This window comes from Corvus hawaiiensis, chromosome 2, assembly GCF_020740725.1.
Source record: "Corvus hawaiiensis isolate bCorHaw1 chromosome 2, bCorHaw1.pri.cur, whole genome shotgun sequence".
Taxonomy (NCBI): Eukaryota; Metazoa; Chordata; class Aves; order Passeriformes; family Corvidae; genus Corvus; species Corvus hawaiiensis.
In genome coordinates, this window is record NC_063214.1 from 94,741,755 (window position 1) to 94,757,778 (window position 16,024).

Below are 16,024 nucleotides of genomic sequence, written 5' to 3' on the forward strand. Positions count from 1 at the left end.
TTCCCTGTAAGAACATGTACGATACCATGTTCTAGATTTGTGACTAAACCAGTGTAGGCAGGACACAAATGTTTTTGCTTTTGGGTGAACAGTGCCTGCACAGCCTGTTTTTCATACTGTTCCCCAGCAGCCAGGCTAGGAGTGGGTGAGGGGCTGGGAGGGGACATGGGTGGGAGAGCTGACCCAAACATTTGGCCAATTCCAAATGATATAATGACTCGCTCAACACTAAAAGCTGGGAAGAAGACTAAGAGGGTGGGGGCTTTACCTTCCAGGGAAGCCATTTCTGAAAGATGGGGTGAGCACCAGTCTTGCTTAGGAGAGATGGTGAGTGGCCTTTGCATCATCTGGGTTTCCCACTTCTTTGCTTCACTCATTAAAGTACTCTTACCTCAGCCCTCAAGAGTAGTCATTCCTGAGTGTCTAATTCTCTCCTGTTGGGGCAGGGGGAGGGAGTGGCTGTGAGGGTACTTTGCTGCTGGCTGGGGTCACCCACCACAAGGCAATAGCTCTGAAGTGAAGGCACCGTCCTTCTTGCAGAGGGGTGCACCTGCTTGCAGTGCACCAGTTGCAATGATGGAAAACAAGCAAGGATGAGCCATCAGGCTTGGGCAAAAGGAAGAAGACTATTGGGGAAAAAATTTCATCAGATATGCATGGAGTACTTCAAAGTTTAATTTCCTTTGACTACTTCTGTCCCAAAACATAGACAGAACTGTGCACCTCCTCTCAGCACTTCCATTCTGCTATGCAGGCAGCACAGAGCCCTTCACGTCACCATCACCCTCAGCCATCCCAGCACTGACATCATGTAACATCTCCAGCAAGACAGAAGAGCAGCAATTGTTCATTGTGGCTCCCTACAGAGCAGGAACACCTTGGCCATGCTCCAGTGCTTCATGTTTCAAAGCCTGATGCTGCAACATCCCCAAGTTTGTTGGTGCCAGCCAGGCAGATCCATCAGACTCACAGGGCAGTGCTGCCTCCTTTGCTGGTAACGCCTGCCAGCAAACCCTTCTGCCAAAGCATAGAAGCATTGCTGCTGTGTCCCCACAGCCACTCTCATACACTTCCCCAAGCCCAGACTGAGATTGTTCTCTCCAAATTCAGTGTCTTCAGCAGCAGCCTCTTTTTTCTTTTTTTTTCTTTTTTGGAGGGTGACAGGTCATCATTCCCTTTAAGTTCTTACTTGTGACACAAACTTGTTTGGGATGGGGGGGTTGAGCGTGTCTATCCCAGGACTGTTTCCCAGGTGGAAGATGTCACCTTCTGTGCTTAAAGCAGCTTTCTCTGCAGTGGGGTGGACAGAGCCCAGACTGCTGTGCATGGCCTGGACAGCACTTAAGGACACTGTTCCCTGTGGCTTTGTGCTTTGGACCTTCCAGCTGCTTCAGCTGTGGTATGGACCACGGCATTCAGAGGATCCTGCTCCTTGCTGAAGAGCATGTCAGCATCTGGGGAAAACACTGCAAGAATAAACAAGCTGGTGCTTGTCCCAGGCTGTAAATGGCAACAAACCAAGATGTAGTAGGGTCCCTGTTCAGGCACCAACTTGCCACACCCATGCTCATGAATCAGATGCCGAGGCAGCGCAGCCGATCCCCGAGTGTCCCACAAGGAGTCCGCTTAGGGCAGAGCACGGATAGCTCTTGTGTCCTCGCTCAGCACCCGAGGCAGGTGTACACGCACACACACAGAGGCAATCAGCAGGCAGTACTGGAGGCAAAGAAGTCAGATGGGCTCTTTGTGTAGGATTCCATGAGCAGGGTTTATTCTGAGCATAAAGGGATCCAGGGACAAAGAGCCCAGATTATGGAGGGTCCAGGGATTAAATACAGGGAGGAGTAGGGGTGGAAAAAGGGCCAGAGACCAATGGGACAAGGATCCAGGGGAGGAGTGTAGGCAGGGCCAGGATGCATAAACCAATGGGAGAACACGAAGGGAGGGGTTGGAATACAAGGCCAATGGGGTGTCGATGAAAGGAGAACATTCTGGAACTGGAACTATGTAAGGCACAAAGAGGCGGAGGGCCAATGGGCCAACCATCAAAGGATAATCTGCATAACAAAGGGTAATCTACATAACAAGAACGGAGGCCTAAGGGAAGTCACCCTAACCAAGAAGGCACCTCTATACACTGACATCTGCCCACCAGAGTACTGCTGCTGTTTTAGGGCCTTGTGGCTCCTTGGTCAACTCAGTGGTAGCCTGGACCACTGCAACAGACAAAGACTTGTCAGACTTGCTATTATGAAACAAGCGAGAGGACTGAGACAAGGAACAGAGAACCAAAACCTGGTTTTTTGCAAGAAATAGAAAGTGTTATTTTTGCAAAGCCTCCCTGTTGCTACAGAGTTGCACTCAGGAGCCTCCTGCCATACAGAAGGAGCCCTGCTTTGCTTCAGAACTATTGCTGCTCTTCCTGGTAGCTCTAAGGAGTCAAGAGCTGCAAATAAGGCATTCTCTTTGGTCACCTGAAATCCCTGCACAGGGAAACGCTCACATCAGAGGAACTACGGCTTTGTGGCGGCTACATTCCCAGCAATTTCAGGGAAGGGATGTATGGTTGCTAGGGCTAGCAGTGTTGAGTATACAGTTCCCTTGCTGTTAACAAAGCATCTTCTTCCTGTGGACAAGTGGCCCCTGACCAGCCCCTAACAACCCTCAGGGACTTCCTGGCCTCAAGTAGCACTAAACTCAATACCAGTAAGGCTGGGGACTGGCTCAATCCATCAAACTAATCGAAGCCTCATTTTGTCCTCTGTAGCCTGTTCTCTAAGGCAATTATACCTCTTTCAACTTCGAAACTCAATTCAAACCCTGACAAAAAGTGAAGTTTTTTTCCCAATATACTACATTTCTAAAAACTTATTGAAAAAAATAGATTAAGACAATTTAATACCCAGGTGGCACTTGAACTCACTGGCTACTAAACCCACCAGAGTCTGTACAGGTTAGGAGAAGCTACAAACACCTTAGACACAGAAACTACTAGATCATTACTTCCCCATATAGCAAAAAGATAGGCATGAGGCTTCTCTACACATTCATGGAATGACTTAAAATAAATTAGGTCTGCAAGCCCCTCTGTAGCTTGTCTGTAGACTAGCAATGTAACTGACAATACCCCTTAGCAGCCTACATAGAGAAATAAAGGAAAAGTACATCATGCACAAAAAAAAAAAAAAAAAAAAAAAAAAAAAATCCAACTGTGGATCTCATGCTGTAGTAACCTCCAGAAGCAGGAGTGGTCCTCCTTGTGAGGATCAAAGAACACACAGCAGTGGGTGCCTTGCACACCTTTCCTTCTGGAAAGCTGGTCTCACTCACCAGCACCAAGCTGGCCAGCTCCCTCTGCTGCATTGTGTATTTCCTACTGAGAGGGGAGGACTTGTACCTAACACCAGCTGAGCTGCCCATTTGTACAGATCACTGTGAGAAAACAGGCACCTCAAGTTTGGTCATGTCAGTTTTACTGTGTCTGCCAGATCAGATGACAGCAGAAAATTCCAATTCTCAAGTTTTCCGGGGGGGGCGGGGGGGGGGAAGCATATCTCAGCTTCATACACTCCCAAATCCTCTATTTCCAAGCTTTCAGAGCTATATTCTACTGTCCTCCATCAAAAGTGGCTCTTCTGGAGAGGCAGCAGCTCTTTCGTTCCCAATACACTTGATGCCTCTTTCTGCTGCTGAGATGTCTAACCCCAGATGGGAGCAGAGCCCCAACATGCAAAACTTCATCTGCCTTCTTGAAGACTCAGTTCAGACCAGACAAAACTTCAAAGTACCCCAGACTTTCAGTCTAAAGCACCAGCCGACTCTGTTTTAACATGATTCATGCCTTTCGCATCAGCCCCAAGGCCAGTCACTGGCTTCAAAGCCTAAGGGCAACAGCTGCCTCAGCTGCTGTTGTTGGAAGATACTATTTAGAAAGAGTATGGGAGCTGACCCAGGAACCTCTGAAACAGTATATGAGGAAAGTCTTGTCCTTCGGGCCCAGTGGGAGGCATCGCACACACCCATAGATGGGTTGTACTGGTACCAGCCACTTGGCTCTCTTCAATTTGCTCCTTTTATGAAGGAAGTCAGCCTGTGAAAAATTCTAAAGAGCTTTTAAATCCTTCTTGGTTGTATCTAAAGGTTCAGACTTCCTGGGAGATTATTTTTCTTGAACATACACGTTTTGTGCTAGTTTGTAGCAGCACGCTTGTGCCTGTACAAGTTCACATACTTAGTACTGAAGTCACTGGATTAAATAAAAAACAGCCCTGGAAGTAACACGGCAGCCAGAGCTCCCATTTACTCTCCAAGGTTGCACTGAATGTTGGACCAGGGTTGCACCTGTGTCTCATCTCCTCACAGAGTTTGGTGTTCAATGGCACAATTTGCATGAGGAATGAAATCTAAGGAGAAAGAGCATCATCCCCCAAATATAATCTCCACCTTAAGGGTTTTAAAGGTTAAAACCACCATGCTGGGAGCTGATTAACAGTTCTCTCCACAGAACTGCTAAAGAAGTGGGCACTACTTTCACACATGTCCAGCTGTGGCTTCCAGTACAGGGAGAGGCTGTGCTTTGTGAGTGTTACAGTAATGACAGGTTACAGGCACATTTGGAGCAGCACACCATGGTGTACTTTTCAGGCAATTTAGTATGGAATAAAGGCCCAGATCAAGTACCTAGAAAAAGGCTTCAAACAAAAAAAGCAGATCTCAAGCTGCTTGGCTGTGAAAAGATAGAGGTAATGTGTAATATCTGAATTCCACTTCTGAATCCAGACAGAAAAATGCACCCTGGCTCCCCATCTCAGCTGCACGGGAGATTTCCAATGGAAGAAAACGTGCACTTGTGAGCAAGAAAAACCCATTTTGTCTTAAAAGAATCCCTGCAGCCCCACTCCAGGCAGGGCACTGCAATGAATGCAGCAACCCCACCATTGCTGGATTCACCGGGCACTTCACCAGACAGACTGGATGAGACTCCAAGCCACGCAAGCACCATGAGGCTCTGGCAGACAGCTCAGACAAAGGGGCCTAAATGCCACACTGCTCTCAGGGTCTTCCCAAGGCTGGGCATAACATCACCACTACTGGTAACTCCCAATTTACCATCAACCTAAAGATACTCAAAGGCTAATAAAAACATCAAGCTTTAATGAGATAAAGTCAAGTCACTTTGCTTGATGAGATTTTGGATTTTCAATTTTGAGTGGCACTATACCAATATATGTTTTAAAAACTAGGAGAATTATTAAAAATAAGGGGAATTGGAGGGGGCTTTTTGTTTGACTGGTTTGGTTGTGGGCTTTTTTGTTTTTTCCTAAGATGACAGGCATAGTTACCAAAGCTGAAAGCATTTACTGGAAATTTAGTAATTGCTTAAAATAGAAACACTTCCTCAGTGTTTCCTCAGGAAGGCTGAAGTTAGGCTCCATGGTTCAAAGAAAATATTACACTCCTGCATCACTATCAACTACCTGAATTAGAGTAAATGAGGATGGTTTTGTCCAATCTATTTCAACAGACATCCTGCAGCCCTTACTATACATCTGTTAAGAGACAAACAATGCAAGACCAAAGTTAGTAACTTTGAGTGGATTATTTACAGGCTGCTACTTTATAATTAATACACAATAAATCCACAGATGTGCAAATCCAGAGAAATGCCCACAGTGAAACCATGAAACTAGTAAACAGAAGTTTCAGTATTTTATTAAAATAGCATATTCAACCACTGTAACCAATAATACATTAACTTTATTCCCAGAGTACGCACAACACAGTAGTGATTCAAAATATCCTTATCCATGGCAATCAATGAAAATATCTCAAATTCAAGTGTACAACTAAAACTAAACCTTTGAAAAAATCTCTCCTTTAAAGAATACATAAAGCTCTCATACAGAATTCTTTTAAACTCTTCTATATGCAGATGTCAGTGTCTCTCACCTGACAATACCACTAGTTTTTTTCTTATGCATAGTAGAACATCTCATATTTTATAGTACCCATTTTATAAATAAATTGGCATTTTCCATCCCGTTTGTGTTTATCATCAGCTTCACAAAGAAACCAGTAAATAAAACTGTCAAGGACAGTCACAACAAAATGATCTCACATCAAGATATAAAACTTGAAGATACTAAAAGATGCTTCTACTCTATTTTACATAAAAAGACAGGTTTAAAAAGTGCAAGGCAAGATTTGCAGGGAAAGGGAATATTTATGTTATTTTTAGGCACATCCACTTCTTTAAAGCAAGCTTCAGAATGAAATTCCAGTTCGTTCTTCATGATACCTGTTTTAAAGTCTTTCTCTCGCAAAAAGAAAAAAAAAATTAAAAAAAAATTACATCCGTCAAATGTCAAGCAGGAAATTTCCTGTCCAACTAATAGTCTTCAGTTATGTCTTGTTCTTCCTTTTTTCATCCTTGCAGGTTTTGGTTTGGGAATATACTGATTGTTCGCCTGATACTCAAGTTCTTTACGGAAGTAATGAATTGCTTTATTCAAACCTTCTTCCAATGGGACCTGTTCCCAAAAGTGAGGAGAGAATTGTATCACTCTAGGTTCACACCAGGTTATTTCACAACAGTATCTTTTATAGAACAGTTATCACAAGGGAGCCAGGGAGTTTCAGTCTTAGCCAATCTAAGTATTAACAGCACCACATGCTGGTTACATCTCCTCACTGCTGATGCAGCTGACCTTTAAAACAGCACATACATTTTCTGACATAGTAAGTCAAAAAACCCAACAAATTTAAATCTCACACATGGTTATGATTGGTGTGTTTAGTATCAAAACAGACATGCATAATTCTACTTTCAATTCCTAATGCATTGAAAGAGACAAACACCCAGCATTTAAGCCCCTTCTGTTTGCAAGGATTAAAGATCCTCTTTTGCAGCATGGTATAAAGCTGGCATCCAGTATCTCATTTGATATTCTTAAATCCTCTACAAATAATTGTAATCCTACAAATTGCAGTGTTTAAATACAGGCATAGAATACAAAGACAGGAACAACAGAGGAGTTGTTTTCTCAGGAGCCATATGCTCTGACATGCTTGCTGACACCATCACCAGTATAGGAAGATAAAAACAGCAGCACAGAAACTGTTGGCCTTGCTGTACCAACACTGTACTGCTACTTTGGAGCACGTTTTGTTACTGCCTGTGCCAAACACAGAAGGCCAGAAATACAAAAGTTAAACCTTTTATGTTTGCAACACTTTGCTATCACCCTTGTGCTGTCAGACATGGTCTATTAATATCAGATGCCCCTGTGAACCCTTTCAGAAGGGTCTGGATCCAATTTCTATCATGAGGCTTACATTTACTAGGTAGGTTCACATGTTTCCTGGAATGATTTTTGTCTGCAAATTTAAAAAAGGCTATAAACCACTGTGCTAGTTAGAATGGGAAGCTGGCAAAGAAAGCCACACCTTTTCCTGGGATTAGGCAGATCTTTCCTCTCCAAGCAAACCAACTCCTGTTGCCAGCTACAGGAGTGATGATTGCAGCAACACCAGCAAACCCATTAGCTATGGGCTTGGTAACGTAAGTAACTATGTGCCATATACTTCAAAGGATTTATCGGGCTTACAGAATGGTAAAATCTCATAATATGCAAGTGAAAAAGTTAAAATGTTAAAACTGCTCTGGAGAGGGCGTTAGGCAGATATTCCAGTAAGGGAAATTCTTGTTATTATGTGACTCTCCCTCAAGCCCCCTATGTTTCCTGGCGTTTTCTCACACAACAGTAATTCATCTGTACATACCACGGGTTCCCAGCCAAGCAGTAACTTGGCTTTTCTGATGTCAGGTTTTCGTTTTTGAGGGTCATCCTGTGCTTCTGAGAGAAACTGGATTTCACTCCCACTGCCTGTTAAACAAGACACTGTGATTTATCATCTGCAATTCACTATGATTTCCATTTACATCTTTTCTGCCAACTGGAGCAGCAGGTCTTTCTGCAGCTCTCTGCTTCATAATTCAACCACTGAAATGCTTTGCACAGACACAGGAGCACTGCATGCAACAGCTGGGTGATCTACCTGTCCCACAGCAACAAGCGTTCACAAAGCATTTCACAAAGATTTCAGCAGGGACTCACAAAAATTAAGCTACGCTCACAGACCAGTCTATTAACCTTCTATGAGGAAATTACTGTTTCAGTAGCCAAGGGCAGAGAAGTGGGTATCACCTGCTTTGACTTCAGTGATGCTTTTGACACTGTCTTTGACACCCTCACTGAGTACTGGATGAGCAGTGAGGAAGACTGAAAACTGCACAGCCAGGCCCAGAGGGTGGTGATCAGTTAGAGACTGGTAACTGGCGCTACACCCCAAGGGTCAACACTGGATCAATACTGAACTGCTGATACACCAGAGTACTGTGCTGCCATCCAGACCTCGAGAATGGAGGCTGGAGAAAGGCCTCACAGGAACCTCATGAAATTCAACAAGTTCAAAGTCCTGAATCTGGGAAGGTACAGGCTGAGGACCAACCAGCTGGAACACAACTTGGCAGGAAAGGACTGGGGGTCCTGGTGGACACCAAGCTGAGTATGAACCAGTCATACATACTTGCCACAAAGAAGGCAAATGATATCCTGGACTGTAGAAGTGCTGCCAGAGGACAAGGGAGATCAGCTTTCCCACTCACCAGCACTGATGAGATCCATATCGAGGACTGGATCCAGTTCTAGGCTCCCCAGTACAAGAGAGACAGGGACATACAGAGAGAGCAACAAAAGGGCCATGGTGGTGGTGAAGGGACTGGAGTATGAGGAGAGGCTGAAAGACCTGGGGCCCTTCAGCCTGGAGAAGAGAAGGCTATGGGGAATTTCATCCATGTGTATAAATACCAGATAGGGGGATTAAGAAGAGGGACCCAGGCTCTTTCCAGTAGTGCCCAGCGACAGGACCAGAGACAGTGGGCACAAACTGAAACACAGATGGCCCAAGAGGATGTGGAGTCTCTACCCTTGGAGATACTTAAAAGCCATCTGGACATGGCCCCAGGCCATTGCTGGTTGTAGGTTGCCCTGCCTGAGCTGAGGGGTTCGACCAAGGGACCTCCAGAGGTCCTTTCCAACCTCAACCATTCCATGATTGTCTGCACTTCGGCATTACAAAAGGGCTTCAGTTTCTCTTTGCCCCTAATCTCCATTGTGATTTAAATAACCAAGCACTTGCCTTTCCTCAGAATAATACACAGAAAGGGGCCAATTCTTCTAGCCAAATCTAGCAAATAGTTTACATGTCATTTTAGAACTAAACCACCTCCCTGGATGGACTGGAACACATCAAGTTGTTTGTGAACAGACAAACAGAGGTGACAATTACTCTGTGTGTCTGATGGGTTTGGTGCTGTGATTTTTTCATTTCCTTCCCTGATCTGTGGATTCACATTTTCCAGAGGGAACAGTCTTTTATGTTCCAGAGGGAACACCACATGCATCAGCTTCTGTGTTGTATGTTTGAACTCATCTTTTTTAGATCTGTCAGAAGCACTTCTGGAATGTACAGACTAAAAGCTCTTCGCTAATGGCAGCAGGATGTTTCATCTCATTAGGGTGCCACACTAGAAGACCAAGCACAACCATTTGCTTCCATTTTTGAGAGCTTCGATTTGCTACAGGCATCAGAGCAAGAATGAAGAGGAAGCCACAGTGTTTTCTTCCCAGGTGCTGTCAACCCTTTCAAGAATCACTGTTAGAAACAGTGAAAAGAACAGGTAAAGACTGTTGCCACAGCATGAGGTTTTTCATGGTAGTTGAAGGACCACAGCCTGCACAACTGCGAAGAACCACCTTCCTGAAGTATCCCTATTGCAGCTAAGATACTATGCAGGACATTTGCATTCACATGTTTTACATTTCATTTATGTATTGTCCTTGTGCCAAAACAAACCTAAAAAATTGCCTAAACACTATACAAATTAATGGGTATAGATTGCACAGATACACAGAAAATTTATTCATTCTACTCTTCATGCAACAGTTTACAGACAATTGAGAGCATTTGGATTATCTTATTAATACTTAATGATACGATTAAATGCCTTTGATAAAATTATTAAGAAATCCAAAGACTAATTAAATTATCCACATATTACACATACTAATCAAGTAATAATTATCTAACGACAATAAATACTTCATAAACTTTACAAAGAATTACTAATCATACTCACCAACAAGTTTTTTAATTAACTGGGCAAACTCTAGGATAGTGTGTTCTTCTGGGTTTCCCTACAAACATAAGAGATGCTCATTTCAATAACGATTAAACACCTTACAACATGCTAGACAAGAGATGGTTCCAACAGGGGCATGTTAAACTCTGAAAAAGCTAAACATAAAGATTTATTCTACTTCATTGAAAAAAAAAAAAAAGCAACTTTGACAAGCTCCTTACTCATTAGAGAATTTGTCTTCCATTATATTTGCTTTGGTAATTCAGTGTATGTAGGGAGGTGTCGTCATCCTCCAAAAAGTCAGTCTGTAAAGAGTTGGCAATCACAGTAAAGGCCTATGTCACTGAGCAGCCCACACAGCCACATCAGCTGGAAATCTGGATTCAAGGACTGTGCCCAGTTGAGGACAGATATCATGAAGAAGTATGGTAAGTTCTTGGTTCATGCAAAGTTAGGAAACCAAACTCACTTATCTGCAAACAACTGCTTCTACATTTACTACAGCTTACATATCAATACATAAGGGCTACTTGCTTTCCTATACAATATTCCTTTTCTTTTTTTTTAACCAACCTGCAAATAATCTCCTGATCAACATTTCAGAATAAAATGCTGAACACTTTCTGCTAGCATTAGCTCACCTTCATCAGACTCAATTCCCTCCATCCCTAGCTTTCCTCGTTTCAAAACTCTTCTTTATCACATCTCATTTGACCTAAAGCTGAGCACTTAAGATACATGTAGATTTAAATACGGAATTTTCTGAAGACAAAGCATGTGATAGAGTTTAACATTATCAGCCTTTGGATAGAAACCCTGAAATTAACTCATGGCCACAGGAGAAAAGGAAAATTAGTGAACAACTGCCCTGCAGAGTTGAGTATCTAATTTGGCAAAAGCTGGCATACTCAAGAAATTACTTGGGATATGCATTCTTTTTCTGTTCTTAAATTCACTGCTAAGAGTAAGCTGACAACAAACAGGATGGAACAAAAATCTTACTAGACAAGTTAAGTTCGAAGCATTTTAAACAATATTAGAGAATTATACCATAAAATACTATCACATTTTCCTCTAATCCAGAGTAGTATGAAACAATTTCTAATTATCTAGAGCTAAGTATTCCTTCAGTGCTTTTTTCCCACTAAAATCAGTCTTCAGTCATTTTCTTGGTGCACTTTGCACGTGTCCCCCCCACATTTTTTTCCTTCGTATTCTAATTACATACATCTTCTTGCTAAAACAAATGAAAAACTCCAGCAGATTTGTCCTGTTCTTGGAACTGGAAGATCTCAACACCTAGGGGCTTAGTCTACTTATTTATAAAGAGAGTACATAGGAGAATATGTTCTTCATAATAGAAAGACCTTTTTTGTTCCATTTATTTTTTCTAGAAATCAGTATCAGTGACAAGGAGGAAAACAGAGGTGATGTTGACCAGTGCACAGTACCTCCGTAGAGTGGAGCACTCATACTCACCAAGTTGACAGGACTGCTGACATTGCTGTTCATCAATGCCACCAACCCATTCACAAGATCACTGTAAAAGAAGGAAGAACAGATTGATGCAATTTCCACTTCTCTATAAAAAGTATTCTTGTCAAAAAAGAGAACTGACTCCTAAGAGCTCCAGTAAAGCAGATCAGGCAGCTGTGGAATGGTGAAACCAGATTTCAACAGGCACATGTTTTCTTGAGTGTTTGTATTAAAAAATGATTAATATTTCCTCTTCTCTCCAGCATCCAAGCATATTTGGAGGCTGATTTCCAAGGCATTTCAAACAGAATAGAGCAAGTTGTAATACAGAGGCACATAACACTACTACTTTGCAGCCTGTTGTTTGAATTCGTCTTCTTGTTTTCAAAAATTCTTAAACTAAGTTTGTTAAAAACAGTATTTTGGTGTTACTTTCCCCCAGCAATATAACCCAAAGTTATTTTGGATTATTAGCCACAAACTAAGCACCTTGGCCCTTGACACAGAAATCCAGATCCTTTTCATTATGACTTATAATTGGGAAAGGAAGGGGTATGACCTGATGGGGTTTCTTCAACATCTACTACCACTGATACTACTTTCAGCAGAGAGAAAGAACATTTCCAAGCAAAGAATGATTAAAATAACCCAGAAGTCCAGCATGGGTTTTCTTAGCTTTTTTCTTGTGCATAGTTTGCACACCAACCACAGCAGTCCCAAAGACACGAGGTGGCAGCATTGCATTAAAATGCAAGGAGTGACGAACTGCTCAGCTCTAAAAACTCGTCTGTTACTTGCCATCTCTGGAAGGGAAGAGCACGTTAGTATCTCAAGTAAAATTCTAAACCAATTAATGTTTTTCTTCTTGGTACTTTTAAAAACTTCTGTGTGTCTCCCTTCTGAAAGTAAAGCTGGCTCCTAAGAGCCCCAGTAAAGCAGATCAGGCAGCTGAGAAATGCTGAAATCAGGTTTCAACGGGTGCATGTTTTTTTGAGAGTTTGTATTAAAAAATGATTAAAAAAAGTAAAGCAAATGCACATACATACAAAGCTGACCAGGCTAACAGAACCATGAAGTAAATTATCAGCCAGTACAAACAAGGCTTACCTGACATACTGGAAAGCTCTTGTCTGAGTTCCAGGTCCATAGACCTAAAATCGTATGAAAAATAGGAAAGTTAATAAATACAGAAGTCCTCTCTACCCTAATTATCTTTTCTTTACCTTTCTAGAAAAGTGGCTCAAGGAGAAACACTTGAGACACAAGCTCAATGTTACAGGAATGGAAAAAATTGTGCTTGCAGAGCCTTTGGCAAAGTATCAGTTCTTTGAAGGTCATCTTCCTCTTGGGTCTGTCTCCAGTAAACATATCCCTAGACATTTTGTTAACCAGAATTCTGCATGAAGGAAACATTCTCAGGGGTGTAGGACAGAGTGATGCTTTATCCTCTCCTGGAACACTGAAAGAAGGTGCAGCCTGCACTCAGCCAGCAAAGAGTGCCAAATATTTAAAGCAAACTTCAGGCTACTAAGATGTGGTTACGATGAGCAATTTTGATTTGCTCATTAACAACAGCCAGCTTCAAAGAGAGCACTAAATGTCAGTGGTCTCTAAAAAAATTGTCAAGAGAAACAGCACTGTGTTTAAAGCAATCAGGACAGAAAAAAACCAAAACCACGTGGCTCTAAATATTACTATCTAGGAAAATGGGAAGCAGAGTAACTTCTAGATTATATGACTCCTAAAGTCACCTGTACAGATTTGTATCAAAACCTTTGAGGGGAAAAAAAGTGTCCGCAGGTAACATGCTGATACTTTGGAGCAAGTTGCTGAAGTTCAAACAGACATTAATTTATACTTAAAATGTACAGAATGGTATTTGATACCATTCCATTTTTCACAGTTTAACTGAGTGCAGTACTGAAGTCTCTAGAACATGAATACTTATATTCTGAAAGCTGTGAGCAGGCACATTTAAGTGGTGAAAACAGTTTAACTGGGGACACACACATCTTATCAACCTGCTACAACAGAAAGGCTTTTGGAAGGACAGAATAGAAAGCATGCTTGTTTTCCTTGAGGACAGAAAGGACAGTACAATTGGTACACAGGCCATCTGTTACTTGGTAAGCCTTGTGCTCTCCGAGGCTGATTCAGAGCCCAAAAGAATTCACATTTCAGTACGCATTCGGTAAGATCAGGGGTCTAAGAGTTTACCCAAAAACTGATTCGGAGAGGAATGCACCAGGAGCACACTGACAGCCTGATGGACTCCCAAACAAACAGGAAGCAGATTTATGTATTTATATAGAGCTTCCTGCATTTAGCTTTACTTTTAGCTTGTGGCATAAGTTTTACAGAACTAAGTATTTGTACATGATTTTTGCAGAGTCACCCATGTGGTTATCTGTTATCTTTCCCACATACAAGCAATAGCTGGAAAGTACAATATCGTTTCCGTATCTCAATTTTTCTTAAAAAAAAAAAAAAAAAAAAAAAAAAAAAAAAAAAAAAAAAATCTTTCTTTTACAATAACAAAACAACAATTGTCATGTTTCCATAGGCCACAATTTCTACAAATCAGTGACACGGGTCTCTCAAGAGATTATTTACTCCATTTGAATAAGTACTCTGAACTGAGAGACTGAAAACAGAGTTTCTAAAGAGATCACACACTTGGTATTCCTGTCAGCCAAATTCTGTGATGATACAGGAGTTAATTTTTTGTAGGTCTCAGCCACTGCTCAGTGCTGATAATTCATTTTATTTGACCTGGTCAGCTAAAGAACTCTCCCCTTCTTTTCTCAGATTCAGTAATTTTCAACATCAGACAGTTATTCCCTACAGAACAGTGATGTTGGGCAAAACACTTTATTTCAACCCCTATTATAATTACATTCTTGCTAAATTTTAGACAGCATGCCAATTACAGAAATAAAATAAGAGCTTCCAGTGTTGCCTCCCACAGAAGAACACAGACTCCAGACCCCTCTTATTGATGCTCTAAAATATCCCATGGATTGTATGTTTTAAAATAAGGTAAGTCCTTCATATTTTGTAAGGCTTCACAAAACTTCCAGTTAGTGTTCTCCCTCTGTTCTTATAAAAGATTACAGCACTACTGCCAATAAAAGTTGAGAAACTATGCATGAAATAAAAAACATTTGACAGGCCAAATATGGCAACAGCTTGCTATATGCACTGGGGACCAAACCTAAAAAATGGAAATACCTTCTGATCCTCTATAAGCCAGTAAATTTTCTAAACAGCATTTAGAGGCTCAGACTTTATGCCCAAGGATCCTATCCTGGGAACATTGACACTGACTAATCAGCTGATAACTCATATTTCGATACAAGCAAGGCCTACAAGGATCCAAAGTGTCAAACCAAGAAGCTCCACCTTCTTGTCTGCTACTATTTGTTTAGTCTCTTCCAATAAGCAAGTCTGGGGAGACACCTGGGTAAGAAAATTAAACTCTTTCTGCAGGAATTTAAGTTCCCTTTTTTTTTATGTTTTGACAGGAAAAAAGCACTGACCCACATGGCTGCATTGTCTATGTAGTGCTGAAGGGACTCCTATCAGGGACTAGGCAAGCTGGGCTCGTTCAGTCAGCTACCCAAGACTAAGCCCCAAGATCTGCACTCTTAATGCTGACTTATATGGCAGCCTAAATGTCATATGCCCCAGTAAACACTGGCCAGTAAGTTACAGTCAGCATCACACAATAGCTACCATACATCGAGCACTAACAGTGATTTCTACAAAAGCAGTAAATCTCTGGGGGGAAAAAAGAAATCTTTAGGAGAGGTGGCAAACACAGCATCACTGCAGGCTTGTTACTCTGAAATAACCACAAGCCTAAACCAGAAATTTAGCAAAGGCTATGAACAGAGTAGCCAAGATTCGTAACTGATGACATTAAAAAATAGTCACAAATTGCCTAAGTGACCAATCATTGTTAAATTGCAAGCAAGTAAGCAAATGCTGACCTCCAGAGAAGACCAGTCTTTCAAGAATTATCAGTGTACTTAAGTCAGGTGATGTGCATTGCTTTGCAGAACATACATAATTTGAACTCTTTAAATTTTCTTTCTTTGTAAAGAGTTCTCGATTTCAGTCTGACAGTAGGGTAGTATCTACCACCAAAGTTTTGCAGGGGGTAGCCATACTTTTAACACACTATTTTAAAAAGATTAAAGTTAGAAGAGATCTATCACAGGACACCAAGCTTCATCATGCTTGGGCGCAACTTATTCCCTGACCTAAACTCTTCAACGCTCTGTCCAGTTTCAGATTTTGCTCTGCAAGAATTACAGTAGTGGGCGTTGCCACAAAACTTTG

At 41.8% G+C, this 16,024-nt stretch overlaps 1 protein-coding gene across 2 annotated transcripts in view; it reads right to left on the reverse strand.

Annotated features, from left to right (window-relative positions):
- Positions 1-5,696: 5,696 nt before the first annotated feature.
- Positions 5,697-16,024, reverse strand: part of UXS1 (UDP-glucuronate decarboxylase 1) — a 57,305-nt gene continuing 46,977 nt past the window's right edge. For both annotated transcript variants that reach the window (XM_048326674.1, XM_048326683.1), the window contains exons 11-15: positions 12,788-12,831; positions 11,684-11,744; positions 10,202-10,259; positions 7,783-7,886; positions 5,697-6,530 (exon numbers count right to left, since the gene is read on the reverse strand). In XM_048326674.1, coding sequence (XP_048182631.1) covers positions 6,399-6,530; positions 7,783-7,886; positions 10,202-10,259; positions 11,684-11,744; positions 12,788-12,831 — 399 coding nt within the window. In that variant the 3' untranslated portion in view covers positions 5,697-6,398. The remainder of the gene's footprint in view (positions 6,531-7,782; positions 7,887-10,201; positions 10,260-11,683; positions 11,745-12,787; positions 12,832-16,024) is intronic.